Source organism: Pelodiscus sinensis, chromosome 7 (genome assembly GCF_052426305.1).
Source record: "Pelodiscus sinensis isolate ZL-2025 chromosome 7, ASM5242630v1, whole genome shotgun sequence".
Lineage (NCBI taxonomy): Eukaryota > Metazoa > Chordata > Testudines > Trionychidae > Pelodiscus > Pelodiscus sinensis.
This window is the reverse complement of record NC_143058.1, coordinates 73,976,650-73,992,540: the sequence shown is the minus strand read 5'-3', so window position 1 is coordinate 73,992,540 and position 15,891 is coordinate 73,976,650. Positions and strand designations below refer to the sequence as shown.

The 15,891-nt window shown below is 44.9% G+C and overlaps 1 protein-coding gene across 2 annotated transcripts in view; it reads right to left on the bottom strand.

The window, feature by feature from the left end:
* LOC112544928 (SUN domain-containing protein 3-like) overlaps positions 1–9,254 on the bottom strand; it is a 29,287-nt gene extending 20,033 nt beyond the window's left edge. The window contains exons 1-5 of one of the 2 annotated variants that reach the window (XM_025182045.3): positions 7,755–9,254; positions 6,194–6,315; positions 2,138–2,271; positions 924–1,040; positions 242–313 (exon numbers count right to left, since the gene is read on the bottom strand). In XM_025182045.3, the coding sequence (XP_025037830.3) occupies positions 242–313; positions 924–1,040; positions 2,138–2,271; positions 6,194–6,270 (400 nt within the window). In that variant the 5' untranslated portion in view covers positions 6,271–6,315; positions 7,755–9,254. The remainder of the gene's footprint in view (positions 1–241; positions 314–923; positions 1,041–2,137; positions 2,272–6,193; positions 6,316–7,754) is intronic. The other variant, XM_075934268.2, reaches the window with a different exon arrangement.
* Between the last annotated feature and the right edge of the window lie 6,637 nt (positions 9,255–15,891).

Sequence of the window (15,891 nt, the reverse complement as noted above, 5' to 3'; positions counted from 1 at the left end):
TTCAGTGGCTGACTCTACTTATAGGTTAAATGAAAGGATAGATGTTCTCTTCTTTGGAAGAGAACATTTTCCAGGTCTTCCAAATACCGTATAACAAAAATGTTTTGAAAGGTGAGAACCCAAAGGACTCCTGTTTTAAATGGCTTTAGGCCGGTGCTAGATTTTGGCTTTGACTGATAAGAGGAAATCTGAATACAATAAAAAAGTTTAACCCTGAACTCAAACTTTTTCAAATACTCACCAGACAAGATGCCCAAGAGAAATATTATTGCCAGAAAAGCCATCATCTTCATCACTCGCCTGGACTGCTCTGCTGGGAGAGGAAAATAGTCCCACATGGAAACTGGGGCGATGTGTTTTTAGTCATGTTTGCCATTCAAACCAGAAATCTTAAATATCATGGCTGCTGGGCCAATAGAAGAGGGTGATCAGAGTGATCATGCAGGACTCAATGCGGCTTGCTTTGGGGCAGGAGGTCCATCCCTGAGGTTTGTGAGGAACCTGGGGATTCTTTTGGCTTTAGTCTGGCATCTGGGGCAAGGAGAATGGATTTCACAGTTTCTAATGGTGGCACGGTATCATCTGACCGGAGAGTGCGGAAGAGAATCTCGTTCCCTAGTTGCTTTAGTGGCTGCAGAACAGTGTTGTCATGCTGGTGATGCAGCAGATGCAGCCAGACACAAAGGGTAGCTATTATTCCTTGCTTTATAAGGAAAGGACAGCATGCGGGTTTTAGGGCAAGGCTCTGAAGAGGGAAGGGAGAAATACAGCTGTGAAAAGAAGCCAGTAGGTTTAATTGTTAAGCTTTACTGCTCCAACTGGTTCACTCTGAAATTAGGAATAGTCAGTGATTTTGTGAAGGTCCCCTTGAAACAAGAAATATGATACTGGAACTGACCTATGCTCCATCTACACCCACATACCTAGAAGGATCTGCTCTTGGTTGGGGAACGTAGGGCAATCGGTGGTGGTGTCTACCACTGTGCTGGTTTCAGGAAGACATTTGCTAACCCAGCTGCTTCCTTCATGCAACTTTGTACCTGTCAATTAGAGAAAAGTCACTTCAGCATCACTAACACAGGAACTGAGATTGCAAACACCTTTGGGGCAGGGTCCTTGTGCTATCATTCTGCACTCTGAAATACCCAGGGGTATGTCTACACTAGCCCTCTAGTTCGAACTAGGGAGGTTAATGTAGGCATTCGAAGTTGCAAATGAAGCCCAGGATTTAAATATCCCGGGCTTTATTTGCATGTTCCCGTCCGGTCACCATTTTGAAATTCCACTAGCCCGAAGTAACTGTCCGCGGCTAGACGCAGCAGTGAAACGGCAATTCGAACTAAGTCCTTAGTTCAAATTAACTGTTACTCCTCCTGGAATGAGGTGTAACAGTTAATTCAAACTAAGGACTTAGTTCGAATTGCCGTTTCACTGCCTTGTGTAGCCGCGGGCAGTTACTTCGGGCTAGTGGAATTTCAAAATGGCGACCGGATGGGAACATGCAAATACAGCCTGGGATATTTAAATCCCGGGCTTCGTTTGCAACTTTGAATGCCTACATTAGGCTCCCTAGTTCGAACTAGAGGGCTAGTGTAGACATACCGCAGGAGACTTGCAGTGCTACCAAATAAGTAACAGCACTAAAAATAATTAATAACTGGAAAATATAGAATGAGGAAATGTTAAGATGCCTGGGGCTGTTCTGTGCTAGACACAAAACCCTAGAGGCCATGTGAAGAGTTAGAAATGCTAAACCCACTCTACAACTCAAGGATCCATATAGAGCTAGCTAGAACCAGATTTCCAAAGAAGGGCATGGTCCCCTTGAAAGGGCTTTTGCTTGCATCCAACCGCGTCTGAGTTCCAATTCAGGTTGCTCATTAGGGATGTAAAATCTCATTTAAAATGTTAACTGATTAAACTAGATGTTTAACCAGTTAGCTGGCCCACAGCATGACCAGTTGGCTGCCTTGGGTGGGCTGAGCATCAGTTAGCCATTATCCCAGTAAGCATGCTGGTAAGGCAGTGCTTACTGGGTAACCAGTTATCCCTTTACATCCGTATTATGCGTGCTTTTCAGGTGCGCAACACCCTTTGCTCTGGTCCACAAGAGAAACAGAGAGATGTACAAACTAACTACAGGTAGGCTGCTGCCTTGAGTCTTCTGCATCATTCTCACTGTGCGGACAATCATCCTGTTCAGGACTGCAGTCTTGTTTCAATCGGGTAGTACTAGCAGAGTGCTTACTCCTGCACGGTCTTCTGAAAACCCTACGGAAGAGAGGAGACCATGATGACCGGGATCCTTTCCAAGGAAGGTGCAGACTGTGTGGGATCCAGTGAAAAAGTTTGACCTTCTTCTCATTTGGCTCTTTATTCTCTTAGCTGTGGTCTACACTAGGATCTTCTTTTGAAATAATGCTCCCCCCCAAAAAATCAAATTTATAATCAGTGCTTCCACACTACCAAGCCCATTATTTCGATATAACAGGCCACAGAATTCGAACCCTGAACTCCTGCCTTTCATCAAGAGTAACGCTAATTCTGAAATAGTTATTAACGGTATTGTGAACGCTCTGATGCTGCTAATTTGAACAAATTACTCGCTAAAGTAAATTGAACTAATTATTCCACTGTGCCTCTACATTGAGGTAGCATGTCCACATTAATGGAGCCACCTTAGACTAATTTTGAGGCTTCCCCGTAGTGTGGACACACTAGTTCAAATTTGTTAAATTGGGAGTTGAGTTGAATTTAGTAATTTTGAAATAGTTTCCTAGTCTAGATATGGCCTTAAGGAAGACATGGAGCGGAGATCCCATTTAGACAGCTGGCTGTTGCTGAATATTCCTGAGAGTCCGTTTACCTTGATACAGGACTTCTGGATCTATCTCAGCTTATACATCATAACTTTATTGCCTTGAATTTCAGGGGTAGGCTACTTTTCCATTGATCACAATGAGATGTCAATGTACAGTACTAGTCTGTCACATTGGTCTGGCTCATAGGTTGTTTTTGTGCTACCAAATCAAAAGCCTTCAAACCAACATACAGTGAAAACCATTGGCAGGAGTATCTGAGAGGCTACAGTGAACTCCTCATTTAAGCACAAAAACCAGTTGTATCTCTGGTACCACTCAATAGTAACTGTCCTTAGTCAGGCATTCCCAGTGGGTTCTGAAAGGTCTTTTACTGTGTCAATTATGATAAACTTTCAGCTTTGTGTGTGTGTGTGCGCACTCCCCTGTCTACTGCGTTAACCATGCACAATTAGTCGAGACGACAGTCTCTAAGAGAGCCCCTAGAGACCACAAATCAGATAAGGATCGAAAACACCCAGCCAAGTTTATTGCTAAGTGAAGTACAGTAATAGTGACAGACTCACCATTGTGCCACTGTGACTATGTACACTGTGACAATGGACTAACTTATTCAATACTATGGATCCAGCATTGCCCTAGGTCAGCCAATGACCACTCTTCGGGGTACACTTTTATATGCAGATACAAACAGATTTCACATCACTCTTCACGTAACAGGTTGCCATCCTCTGTTGCCTAGTTACAATCCCTTACCTCACACAAGAGGGGTTCAATTATTATCCATCATGCCAGTCCTGAACGTGGGCTGGTATGTATGTTATCTGCAGGATGTGCGCTAGTACCACAACGTTTCTTAACGAGGTGTTCTGTTACAACCCATCTGGAATGTGCTAGTCCCCAGGCCTCATACCGGGCCTGTGATACATGGACTTATGTTTCAGACCCTCATCTTACTACAGTAACCCAGTGAATGTTCACTTTTTACTAACAACCTCTGTAAAATAAATGTAAAATCCTTTCAAATGGTGTAGGGACATTATCAGACTCCTCTTTGCCACATTCAAAAATGGCTTGCACACCAGGGAAAGGGGATAGAGCCCTTGCTAAGAGGAGATTTGTACGCAGTGCTCACACTTAAAACCCATGCTATTTGCCTTAGCTTCACAGCCCTATCAGCAATGTTCCTTAAGGAATCTAGGGAATGCAGTAAACACTAGGTAACATTATCTAAAAGCAAAACAAGATACTATTTTAAGCATAGACCCTTTGGCAGTTGTGAGCAGTAGAATTAAATTAAATTAAATTAATGGAGATTGTCTATCTCCTAGAACTGGAAGGGACCTTGAAAGGTCATCGAGTCCAGTCCCCTGCCTTCCCAGCAGGACCAAGTACCATCCCTGACAAATATTTGCCCCAAATTCCCAGATGGCCTCCGCAATTCTACTAATGATTTTCAGAACAATTCGAAAAACCTGTATATGAGCAAAAACAAGGATAATGCATTGAAGTGTATTTATGGTAGAATCCATTAGAAAGTTAACATTTGAAAACTACTGCTCTTTGGTACAAGGAGAAAATCAGTGGTTAGCTCAGCTAGCGTTCTTCACTCACTGTTGACAACAGCTATCTTCCTGTAATTCAAATTATTTTATGTTTCTAAATTGAGTAGTTTTATTTAGGATTATTCACGATATACTTGTAAATGTGGCTTATTTTGTAAGTACAGTAAAACTCCATTAGTCCGGCATCCAATGCTCTGGGACTCCTGATGGTCCGGCACCATCAGGAACCCGGAAGTGCTGGGGCAGCCGGACAGGCTTCCCCCATTCAGCTGCTGATGAAACTGACCAGCAGCCGAATCGGGGAAGCCGGGAGCAGAGCAGCTGGGGTGCCCCTCGGGGCTGCGGGATCAACCCGGCAGGACCCCAGCTGCTCTGCCCCAGGGGTCCCCGATTCAGCCGCTGCTGAAACAGATCAGTGGCTGATTCCAGGAAGCCCGGGGCAGAGCTGCTCTGCCCCGGGCTTCCTGGAATCAGCCGCTGATCTGTTTCAGCAGCGGCTGAATCGGGGACCCCTGGGGCAGAGCAGCTGGGGTCCTGCCGGGTTGGTCCCGCAGCGCCATCCTTCGGCGCTGTGGGACCAACCCGGCAGCACTCCAGCTGCTCTGCCCCAGGCGTCCCCAAGAGCAGCCGGAGTGCTGCTGGGTTGGTGCCATAGCGCCACCCCTTGGCGCTGCGGGACCAACCCTGCAGCACCCCATCTGCTTTATTGCAGGCATCCCCGATTCAGCTGCTGCTGAAACTGACCAGCAGCGGCTGAATCAGGGACTTCTGGGGCAGAGCCTGACTATCGTAAGGGGGGGCTATGAGGGATCTGGGGTGGCATCCCCTCCCACCACACTCCAGACCCTTCATAGCCCCCTCTTCTGATAATCTGGCATATCTGATAATCCGGCACCCCCTGGGTCCTAAAGGTGCCGGATTATCGGAAGTTTACTGTATAATGGAGTCCTAATTACATGAGACCTCATTATATATTTCTGTTTTTCAGTGGGTGATAGTGCTCTAGCATTTTGTGTGTAGTATATAAAGTACCACATCCAAGGTTAGCTGGCTTAATGATTTAGTGCTTCGCCCTTGACATACTAAGTCAAAGATTATAGGTTCCAGAATATAAGAATGGCCATACTGGATCAACCAAAGGTCCATCTAGCCCAACATCCTGCCTTCTGACACTGGGCAATGCCAGATACCCCAAAGGGAATGAACAGAACAGGGAATCGTCACATGATCCATCCCCTGTTACCTATTCTGACAAACAGAGGCTAGGGACATCATCCCTACTCATCGTGGCTAATAGCCATTGATGGACCTATGCTCCAAGAATTTAACTAGTTCTTTTTTGAACCCTGTTACAGTCTTGGACTTCACAACATCCTCTGGCAAGGAGTTCCACAGGTTGACTCTGCCAAAAGAGAATAATCATTTCACCTCTTCCCCCCCACACACACCTTAATGTACCCCCAGGCTGTCTTTAAAATGTTAGGGTCATGACACTAGAATAGGTGACAATAGGATAGAGAAGAAAATTCTCTTTCATGAATGGGCAAGCGAAGGAAATTTGAATTGTTTCAAATCCTGTGAAAAACCAGGGTCCCAAGAAGTTGACCCCAGTGACTCTCCTTGCACTCTCTGGCTGGCAGGGACTGTCTTCCTAGATGTGTGTGTACTGTGCTGTACACATTTGGTGTGCCTCTGCACTATAAATCAGACATGTGTAGCCTATAGAGAGGTATTGTACAGTGTGTGCAATACCACTGGCATGGACTGAAATACAGTGTGGATATGCTGAACCACAAGGCCCCCTCATACCTCCTCACCCCTGTTTCTCGGTATATACTAGGTTTCTGCTGCTGAAGGCTGGCCAGTCTTCCACTGCGCCTTTCCATTGTGTTTCCTTCACAGAAACTGCTGCCAGGAACTGCTCTGCTCAACTTGGGAGAAAAAGATCAGGACATTTTAATTTGTTCCATTTTCAAAATGATCAATATTAACCAGTTTGGATCAATGAGGCCTGGGGGCGGGGGCCGAGGGAATGTAGGATGACATGAAACATTGTTACATACAATCCAAAAGCCACCGGGCAGGGGATAACAACAGGCCAATTTCAAGTTACAGAATGAATGATAACGCTTCATCTTTACCTAATACATTACAAGGCCCAGGTTAATTGTCGTACTTGTGGGCTGAGGACAGAATCATTAACAGGTAGTGTCGGTAACAGAGTACAGTGCAGCAATGGATACTAACATACCTTTATTTGTAATTCAACGGCTGCACCCTCATCATTGTCTAGATTGTGATCCTACTGAAACTAAGTGAGGGTGACATACTCCATAACTGGTTCCTTTGATTTCATTGGGATTATTCATGTAGGAAAAAGGACATCATAATTTGGCCTTTTGGGGCTAAAATATAATTAAGCAACAGCTATTTTGCCTTTGCAGTGATCTCCAGAGAGTATGTCTACACCAGGACATTCAGGAAAATGAAGCCCAATTAACTAATGACAAACTGCATGAGTTAAAGTGCATTAAGGTCTGTGTGTAAAAGCTCTCATTCAGAAGTAAAGTTACCTTACTTTGCTTTGTCTTAATTCAGTGAACACCCCTGTGTAGACATGCCCAAAGCTTTAAAGATGTTAAGGTATGTCTACATTGCCACCCTAGTTCGAACTAGGGTGGCTAATGTAGGCATTCGAACTTGCAAATGAAGCCCGGGATTTAAATATCCCGGGCTTTATTTGCATGTTCCTGGGCGCCGCCATTTTTAAATGCCCCATGCGGCACGGACTAGGTAGTTCGAATTAAAGCTCCTAATTCGAACTACCGTTACTCCTCATTGCAGGTAGGTAGGAAGACTGAAAGAAACCCTCCGGCTGGGATTTCCAACTGAGACTACGTAAACAGACTGACTGGATATTGTCCTATTGCATCACTCTCCTCAGGATCCTCATGGGGCAGCTTATTTTAACAGCTCCCTGGCAGCAGCTTTGAATGGTGTCTGAAACCTCCTTTTTCCTGCTATCTGCAGGAGAGCTGAAAATCAGGCCTTTTTTATTTAGATGCTTGACTAAGGATTGAACTCTCTCAATTTAGGCCCATGTTCCAAAAGTGTAGGTAGGATGATCAGGAGAGATGCAAGCCCACTGCAGGTTCCCCTTTGGCTTTCATTCCTTGTAACTGTACCCCAGACACTTCACTACCCTCCTTTTCCAAACGGAAGCCGGAGTTTGAGAAATAGTGCTGTTCTTTCACTTCTCCTTCCTGTACTCTCTCACCTCCTCTTTCTTGGTCTTTAGCCCGCTCCTTCCAGTTGTGCATAATTCAGAAAATTAAATAGCTATTTTACATTACAAAAGCTGTAACATTACCTCAGAAGAAGCCTAACTCTGTCCCACCAACAACAGTAGTTAAACTTCCATTGAGTTCAGAGGGACAGGGTCAAGCCCTCAGCCCGTCACAGTTCCCTGAGGGAAATGGCTGCACATACTGCGTGCTGCTGCAGCACACCCTGGTATGTGTCTCTAATTAAATGACTCAACTATGAGAAAAATGAAATGCTTTGTATGATCTGTGACCTCACAAAGACTTACTAGTGTCATGTTAAGCCAGGCATGAGGTCACACAGCAGCTGAGCAAATTCTTGCCCAAAGCACAATAGAAATGAGACTCGGCTAAGAGAAATGACTTAGTGGCTGTGTCTAGACTGGCCAGTTTTTCCGGAAAATCAGCCGCTTTTCTGGAAAAACTTGCCAGCTGTCTACACTGGCCGCTTGAATTTCCGCAAAAGCACTGTCTTCCTACTGTAAGAAATCAGTGCTTTTTGCGGAAATACTATGCTGCTCCCGTTTGGGCAAAAGTCCCTTTTGCGCAAAACTTTTGCGCAAAAGGGCCAGTGTAGAAAGCTGAGATTTGTTTTGCGCAAAAAAGACCCTTTCGCGAAAATGGCGATCAGGGCTTTTCTGCAGAAAAGCATCCGTGGCCAATCTAGATGCTCTTTTCTGAAAATGCTTTTAACGGAAAACTTTTCCGTTAAAAGCATTTCCGGAAAATCATGCCAGTCTAGACATAGCCTATTTGTTTAAAGAGTTTGTTCTGCTTCTGACAACGATATCCTCCTTCCCCACCAAGTCTGTAGCTTATCAAAGGAGACATGTGAATGTGATACGCGTCCATGTCACAAGCTGTGCATATATGTCCTACCTTCTTTCCAACACAATGTCATTAGCACCTTCCACCTTGGATAACCCTCCTGTGATGTTACTGGATTTGAATGTGAGTAGGCAGATCATTGTCGCACTCACTGTTGTGTATTTGCCCCAAATTCTGTGCAAAGTGGGTTATGTGAGGTGTCTAATGAGAGCTTATGCTATGCAGATTCTGTTTGTGTGGCTCATATATATGTATGGGTCCTATAAGTAAAGTTATAAATAGGGACTTTATACTTGTATTTTAAATGTTTTCTGTCTGGGAGGCAGCAGCAGGCATCAACCACCCATTCTGAGGGGCGATTACTCCGTGAATAGTTATGCTGAATGGACAATGTTGCCAATAAACACCTGAGGAATTCTGCTGCAATACCTGCAAACCAGCCGGTACATCATGGCCTCTTGCCTAAAAAGGACATGGTGATCCTATGATCAGCTCCATTTTGGGAGGTACCATTGCTCGGGAGAACAATCGATTTTGCTCCTCATGGACAAGTTTATAAAAGGATTCTGGGGATGCCTCCATGTTGGTCTTTACTCCTGCCCTCCGCTCCAGAGCTTTGAGGAGCAGTGGGTGCTGTCCAGGGTTCTCTGCTTAGTGACCCCGTCCAGTTCCCTTGTTTTAAACCTGTGACCCCGCACCTTGATCCCTTTTGTCCCCAGAAATGAACTGGACCCTGGGTCTAGTCGTCCCCCCCCCCGAAGGGCTGGGGGAAGGACTTTGAAAAGTGGGTGGGTGCAGCCTGCCCACCCCTCCCGTGGTTTCCAAATAGTACCCTCCACTCCAGAAGCACTTTTGCTAACGACAGAGAGCACACAGGGGGGATTTGATAGCAGTGTGATGGGGCAGTCGCACCCCACACTCGCAGAGCGCCTCCCAGAGGAGGAGGGGAGCAGGAGCGACTGTAGAAGGCCACTGGCGGGCCTCCTGGCTCAGCCACAGCGGACAAGCTCTGTGCACCTCACCGGACCACAAAGAACAGACGCCAGCACAGGCGCAGGGCCCAGGCCACTCAGGGCCAGCCGGGACTCTGCTGCCAGGATACCAGATGCTGCACCGAAGGGTGAGGGCGTGCCGGCCAGGGGAGGGAGGTGAGGGATTGGCTGGTGAAGGCAAGCATGGGCCCAAAAGGGGGCACACCAGGGCCAGGGGGCAGGAAGGGAGAGGAGATGCAGAGGATGGCAGAGGAGACGCTGAGGAAGGAAAGAGGAGAGACCCTGATGGAGGAGCCCGGTGAATGAATCCGGGAAGCAGGGATGACCTGGACAGGAGCTCCGACAGTGAGTGAGCTCTGCCAGAGGGGAAGGAAGTGACCCAGGGCAGGGCTAGGGAAGTAAGCCCGCGGACTGGTGAGTTAAGGATAATGCCCCGCCAGGCAGGTCAAGGGGGAGGAGAGACATTTTATGCAGTTATGAATGAATGGGAAGACAGAGATGCCCTTGGCACACGGCTGTAATCTCTTATCCTGCAGAGAGATTTTTTTATTGGCAATGAGACAAGTTGGTTCTCAAGAAATCTGAGTCAAAATACCATCAAATGTTCACTAATTCTCATTAATGACTGGGAAACAGAATGCTGTGACCAAGCAAGTGAAAACAACCGTTGAAATGGTTGACAATACTTTATCATACATTCTGTGCAGTATATTTTATAAAAGCTTTTATAAAAGATTCCTTCCTCAGCTGCAGAGCGTGGCCCTTGCCATTACTACCACCCAAAAAATCCCTTCATCATCACGTTGATGCTCTCAGAGTGTTTTGTAAGCAGTGAAATAACCCAAACAGTTAAGCATGGCAAGCAAAGACTTTTTAGCATTATCTTCAACCCACCCCTCAGAAAAGGCAGCCCAAAACAGCTGTTTAACTGCTCATAGTTGAGTTTCCCAACAGTTCAGAGCAAAATAGAAAGGATAATAATATATGCAATAGAAATCCCAGGAGAGGTTTATTTAGACAAAATGCAAAGCTACACAAGTTGGCTGAGAGAGCTCAGTCAAGGCACCAGGGCTAAATCTCTGGAGAAGAGCCATAGGCTCCTCAGGGATCATAACTTATATTCCATCATAACTGAAAGAATGCTCATATCATGGGAGACAGGAGAGATGCCAGGAGACTGGAAAAGGGCAAATATAGTGCCCATTTATAAAAAGGGAAATAAGAACAACCCAGAAAACTACAAGTAATTAAGGAAATCATCTGTAAACACTTGGAAGGTGGCAAGGTGATAGGGAACAGCCAGCATGGATTTGTAAAGAACAAATCATGTCAAACCAATCTGATAGCTTTCTTTGATAGGAAAACAAGTCTTGTGGATAAGGATGAAGCGGTGGATGTAGTATACCTAGACTTTACTAAGGCATTTGATACGGTCTCGCATGATATTCTTATCAATAAACTAGGCAAATACAACTTAGATGGGGCTACGATAAGGTGGGTGCATAACTGGCTGGATAACCGTTCTGAGAGAGCAGTTATTAATGGTTCACAATCCTGCTGGAAAGGTATAACTAGTGGGGTTCCGCAGGGGTCTGTTTTGGGACCGGCTCTGTTCAATATCTTCATCAACGATTTAGATATGGCATAGAAAGTACGTTTATTAAGTTTGCAGATGATACCAAGCTGAGAGGGGTTGCGACTGCTTTGGAGGATAGAGTCATAATTCAAAATGATCTGGACAAATTGGAGAAATGGTCTGAGGTAAACAGGATGAAGTTTAATAAAGACAAATGCCAAGTGCTCCACTTAGGAAGGAACAATCAGTTTCACCCATACAGAATGGGAAGCGACTGTCTAGGAAGGAGTACGGAAGAAAGGGATCTAGGGGTTATAGTGGACCACAAGCTGAATATGAGTCAGCAGTGTGATGCTGCTGCAAAAAAAGCAAACATGATTCTGGGATACATTAACAGGTGTGTTGTGAGCAAGACACGAGAAGTCATTCTTCCGCTCTACTCTGCGCTGGTTAGGCTTCAGTTGGAGTATTGTGTCCAGTTCTGGGCACCGCATTTCAAGAAAGATGTGGAGAAATTGGAGAAAGTCCAGAGAAGAGCAACAAGAATGATTAAAGGTCTCGAGAACATGACCGATGAAGGAAGGCTGAAAGAATTGGGTTTGTTTAGTTTAAAAAAGAGAAGACTGAGGAGGGACATGATAGCCGTTTTCAGGTATCTAAAAGGGTGTCAGAAGGAGGAGGGAGAAAACTTGTTCATCTTGGCCTCTGAGGATAGAACAAGAAGCAATGGGCTTAAACAGCAGCAAGGGAGGTTTAGGTTGGACATTAGGAAAAAGTTCCTAACTGTCAGGGTAGTCAAACACTGGAATAAGTTGCCCCGGGAGGTTGTGGAATCCCCATCTCTGGAGATATTTAAGAGTAGGTTAGATAAATGTCTATCAGAGATGGTCTAGACAGTAGTTGGTCCTGCCATGAGGACAGGGGACTGGATTCGATGACCTCTCAAGGTCCCTTCCAGTCCTAGTATTCTATGATTCTATGATCAATTATGGCTTTGGGTTTTCAACAAGTTTCCTATCTTTCTTTCAAATGAAATGAACAGGTCAGTTTTGGATGACTGACAGCTGGGAAGGTCAAACACAACCAAGTCAGAAGAAGGCGTCAGAAGCTGCTTTCATGAGCTGACAGGCTAGATCAGAAAGGGAGACTAGTTTGTAGCAAGTTGCCATTTTTCAAGATTTTTCAATCAGAATTTCCCACCTGCTGCATTATAGATCTTCCCACTGGCACCACTAGTCATTTCACTGCTTCAGTGTGTATTTCTACAGCTCCAGGTGCCAACAGAACCCATCATTACTCCACCTGCTGTTATCCAAGTTTCTAAATTGACATGGCAGCTGCTTTCCAGCCATGTGGGTTATGTGTACCATCGATGGCTACTTTTAATGTGCTGCATTTTGTGTTCCACATTGCTCGCACTGAATCAGCGCAAGGAGGACTGTTTGGAGAACTCTAATGCTCTACATAATGAAAGAGCCGTATTTCTCAGATCCCCACACAGCAAGAGCGGAGGATCTCATCCAATGATGCCGTTCTGGATTGAAATAAAGCAAAGGGCATTGTTAAGGGCTGAACACCACTGTATAAGTCTGACCAGGCATCATGCTATTGAGTCTTCCCAGTACTGCCTCTTTTATATCATATTTCTTTGAACCTTCCATGTAATTCTCTAGCTAAAAACAAAAGTGCAGCAATGTTTGAATACAGCCCGGCAAATACTTTAAATTAGATCATTTCAACTACATTTGACCTTATTGCAAAGTAAAGCACAGAACCCTTAAACCCTCCTATGCCTGATTTACACCAATTTATTTGATAGTGGAATCAGGATCAAGCTTACAGATCTGAGTGCTTTTCCAAGCTAAACAAGGAAGTCCAGTGACTTCCTTGATTGTTCATAGCTGATTCTGATTTTGCAATCAAGTGTAGAGCCATGTATGCTCTTAACAGTTGGGAACAACTCCTCCCACCACTGAGCAAAAGTTTTTGACTACTTCACTTTTTGTTAAAATTCATTTCAATGGGTTTATGATCGATAGGAGGAGTGCTGGCCAGCACTCAGTGACTAAGGGGTTAAATTCAGGTAGCTAGCAAGGGTGTTGGCAGGGGGGGCAGAAGAACCAATGGGATACAGTGTTAGAATCTGAATTGCAAAATATATCTTGCCTGCTTTCTTTATGGGAGGAAGTTAAGCCAGGAGTTGAGAGACAGAGAATGATTTAAACCCAGGCAGGACTACCGTGCCTCGAAGGAATTCGGGACTTGGAAGTAGACTGAACCAGGAAGGATTGTGAGTAAATAAAGAGAAAATGTGTATTTAGTCATGATCAGGGCATTTTTCTTTGTTTTGTTTGCTTGGTTAAACTTCTCTGTGTGAATCTATGCCTTCCCTCCCCCATTCACTATCTAAGAAAGTACCCAGAGATGTTCTCTGTGTTGTAATATGTTTTACTTGGTTGCTAGGTGTTACCAAGTACGTTTTATCAAGTATATATTTTTGTTTTGTTAATAAAATCACCATTTTTAAGGCAACATCATCGTACTGGGAAGAACTGAGGAAGGGAAACTTTCCTGTTCTTGTGTCCTGGAAAGAAACGGGTGGTTTCTGTGTGTGTCTGCCTAGTGTGAGAGGTCAGCTATTAGAGATACAGTTTGTTTTCTTTTGTTTCTTTTTTCAGGCTCTCCTATGGCAGAGGAGCATGGGGTACCCCTGAGGAAGAAGTCCAAGTGCTTTCTTCCTGGGTTCAAGAAGAAAGGGGTTTGTTTCACCTGATGGTGGCAGCTACCCCCCAAAGTCAGTAAATCTGTGACTCTGGGGAGTTTTTGTAACTAGAGCCTATACAAGTAGGTTATTTAAGATCTCTTGCAGGACTCCATCTTCTGCACTCCGAGTGCCAGAGTGGGCAACAGCCCTGACCGGGCTCCGTAATGGCTCTGCTCAAAACACCTCACACCTTCTCCTGACTCACAATCTTTTTTTGTCATTTTTCTTTTTCAAGTAAAGCAACAATAAGTTTTTTTACTTGGAAATGTTAGATACCAACTACTCATTCCAGATGGGGAAAAAAATCTACCAAAATAAACACTGCTGATTGAAACCCCAGGTAATCCAATGAGGAGTCATAATAACGTACTGCCAAATTTAAAGCAATCATCTCTTACTGGTATATATGTACAAGTTATGCAGTATTATCCTTTCACGTGTATTACATGAGATCTAAGCAAGGAGTACCTGTAGTTCGAATTAGAGATCCTAATTCGAACTATCTACTCCGTGCCGCGTGTAGCCGTGGGCACAGAGTTCGGACTAAGGGACATTTAAAAATGGCAGCACCCGGGAAGATGCAAATGAAGCCCTGGATATTTAAATCCCGGGCTTCATTTGCAACTTTGAATGCCTACATTAGTTTGAACTAGGGGGCTAGTGTAGACATACTCCAACTTACCTACCATTCTGTAATACAATCTATAATGCGTTCCATTAGTATGTGCGTGCGGGGTCTACATGTAGAAGCTGACAGCATACAAAAAGGAAGAACCGAGGAAGGGAATCTTTGGTAATAAATGGAAGTGGAAAATAATAAATCAGCTGATCTGCTGTACCATCCCCCACCAAGCTACATTTTGAGGTTTTTCTTGATTCCCTCATTCAGTCCTGTCAAGACAGTGGTCCATGTCACCCTTACCAATGGGTAAGGCAGAGCTTACAGTGATCATTAAGCAATTTTGTCTGAAATTTGACAAGGCATTTTGCACCACTTTGACAAGGCATTTGCAAAACACCCTGCGCACACCAAGCAGTTCAAGACTATTCTTGAAGGGCCGCGCTTGTATGTCATGTGACTGATCTCTGGGGAGATACACACTTCCGTCAGAATCTCTTGACACCAGTAGCTTCCGACTTGAATGCAAGCATGATACCTGTCATTTTTAACCTGTTTCTGGCCCCTCAGCCCATTTGTCAAAACTCTGACCAGCCTGGAGAGGTGCCCAGTCTTCTCAAAACTGAGGTGCATGCTTTTGGTGGGAAACGTCAAGCCAGAGGTCACATGGGAGTTCTCCTTAGGTGACTTTATGCCAGTGCTATCGGAGTTGTCAGAGACAGCTGTGTAATTGCCTGCCACTCACGAGAATACACCCAGATTTAAAAGTGCTGTAATGTAATGAGAATGAAAGACATTTCACTCCCCAGGCAGGGAACAGGGAGGCCTTATGCTTCCATTTTGTATTTGGCAGGCAGAGGGCACATTCAGCCTAAGCCTAAAGATAGCACTTCAGTCTGCCTGCATATTATTTATTCTGTCTTATGACACTGGCACACAGAGACTGCATGTAAGCAGTCTGGCAGATGCTGCCTTCCTACAAAAATATACAATCCGTTCCTGAGAAAGTGGCGGTATGTCTAGTGAACCGGCTGTGGGCTTAGGGCTGTAACAGTGCTGTTATCCACTTCCAAACAAGGCAGTTTAGGTATCCCCCCCCAAAAATCACCAACTACACCAACATCATCCTACTGGGAGTTGACATCACTGAGCAGGGAGAGACATCTACAGACCAAATGGTCCAACTTGGTTGCTATCTTGCTAAAGAGAGTTGTCAGTACTGATTCAGATGATGATACCGTGACACCTGGTGACAGTGATCAAAAAGGGAGATATATTTACAAGAGCTTTTTGTTTGCTATGCAAGACCTCCGATGTAGAACCTGGGAGATTGTAGATTGCACACCTATTCTCAGATACTGCTTTCGCTAATTTGCAACCAAAACTCAGCTCTTCCATTCACTGC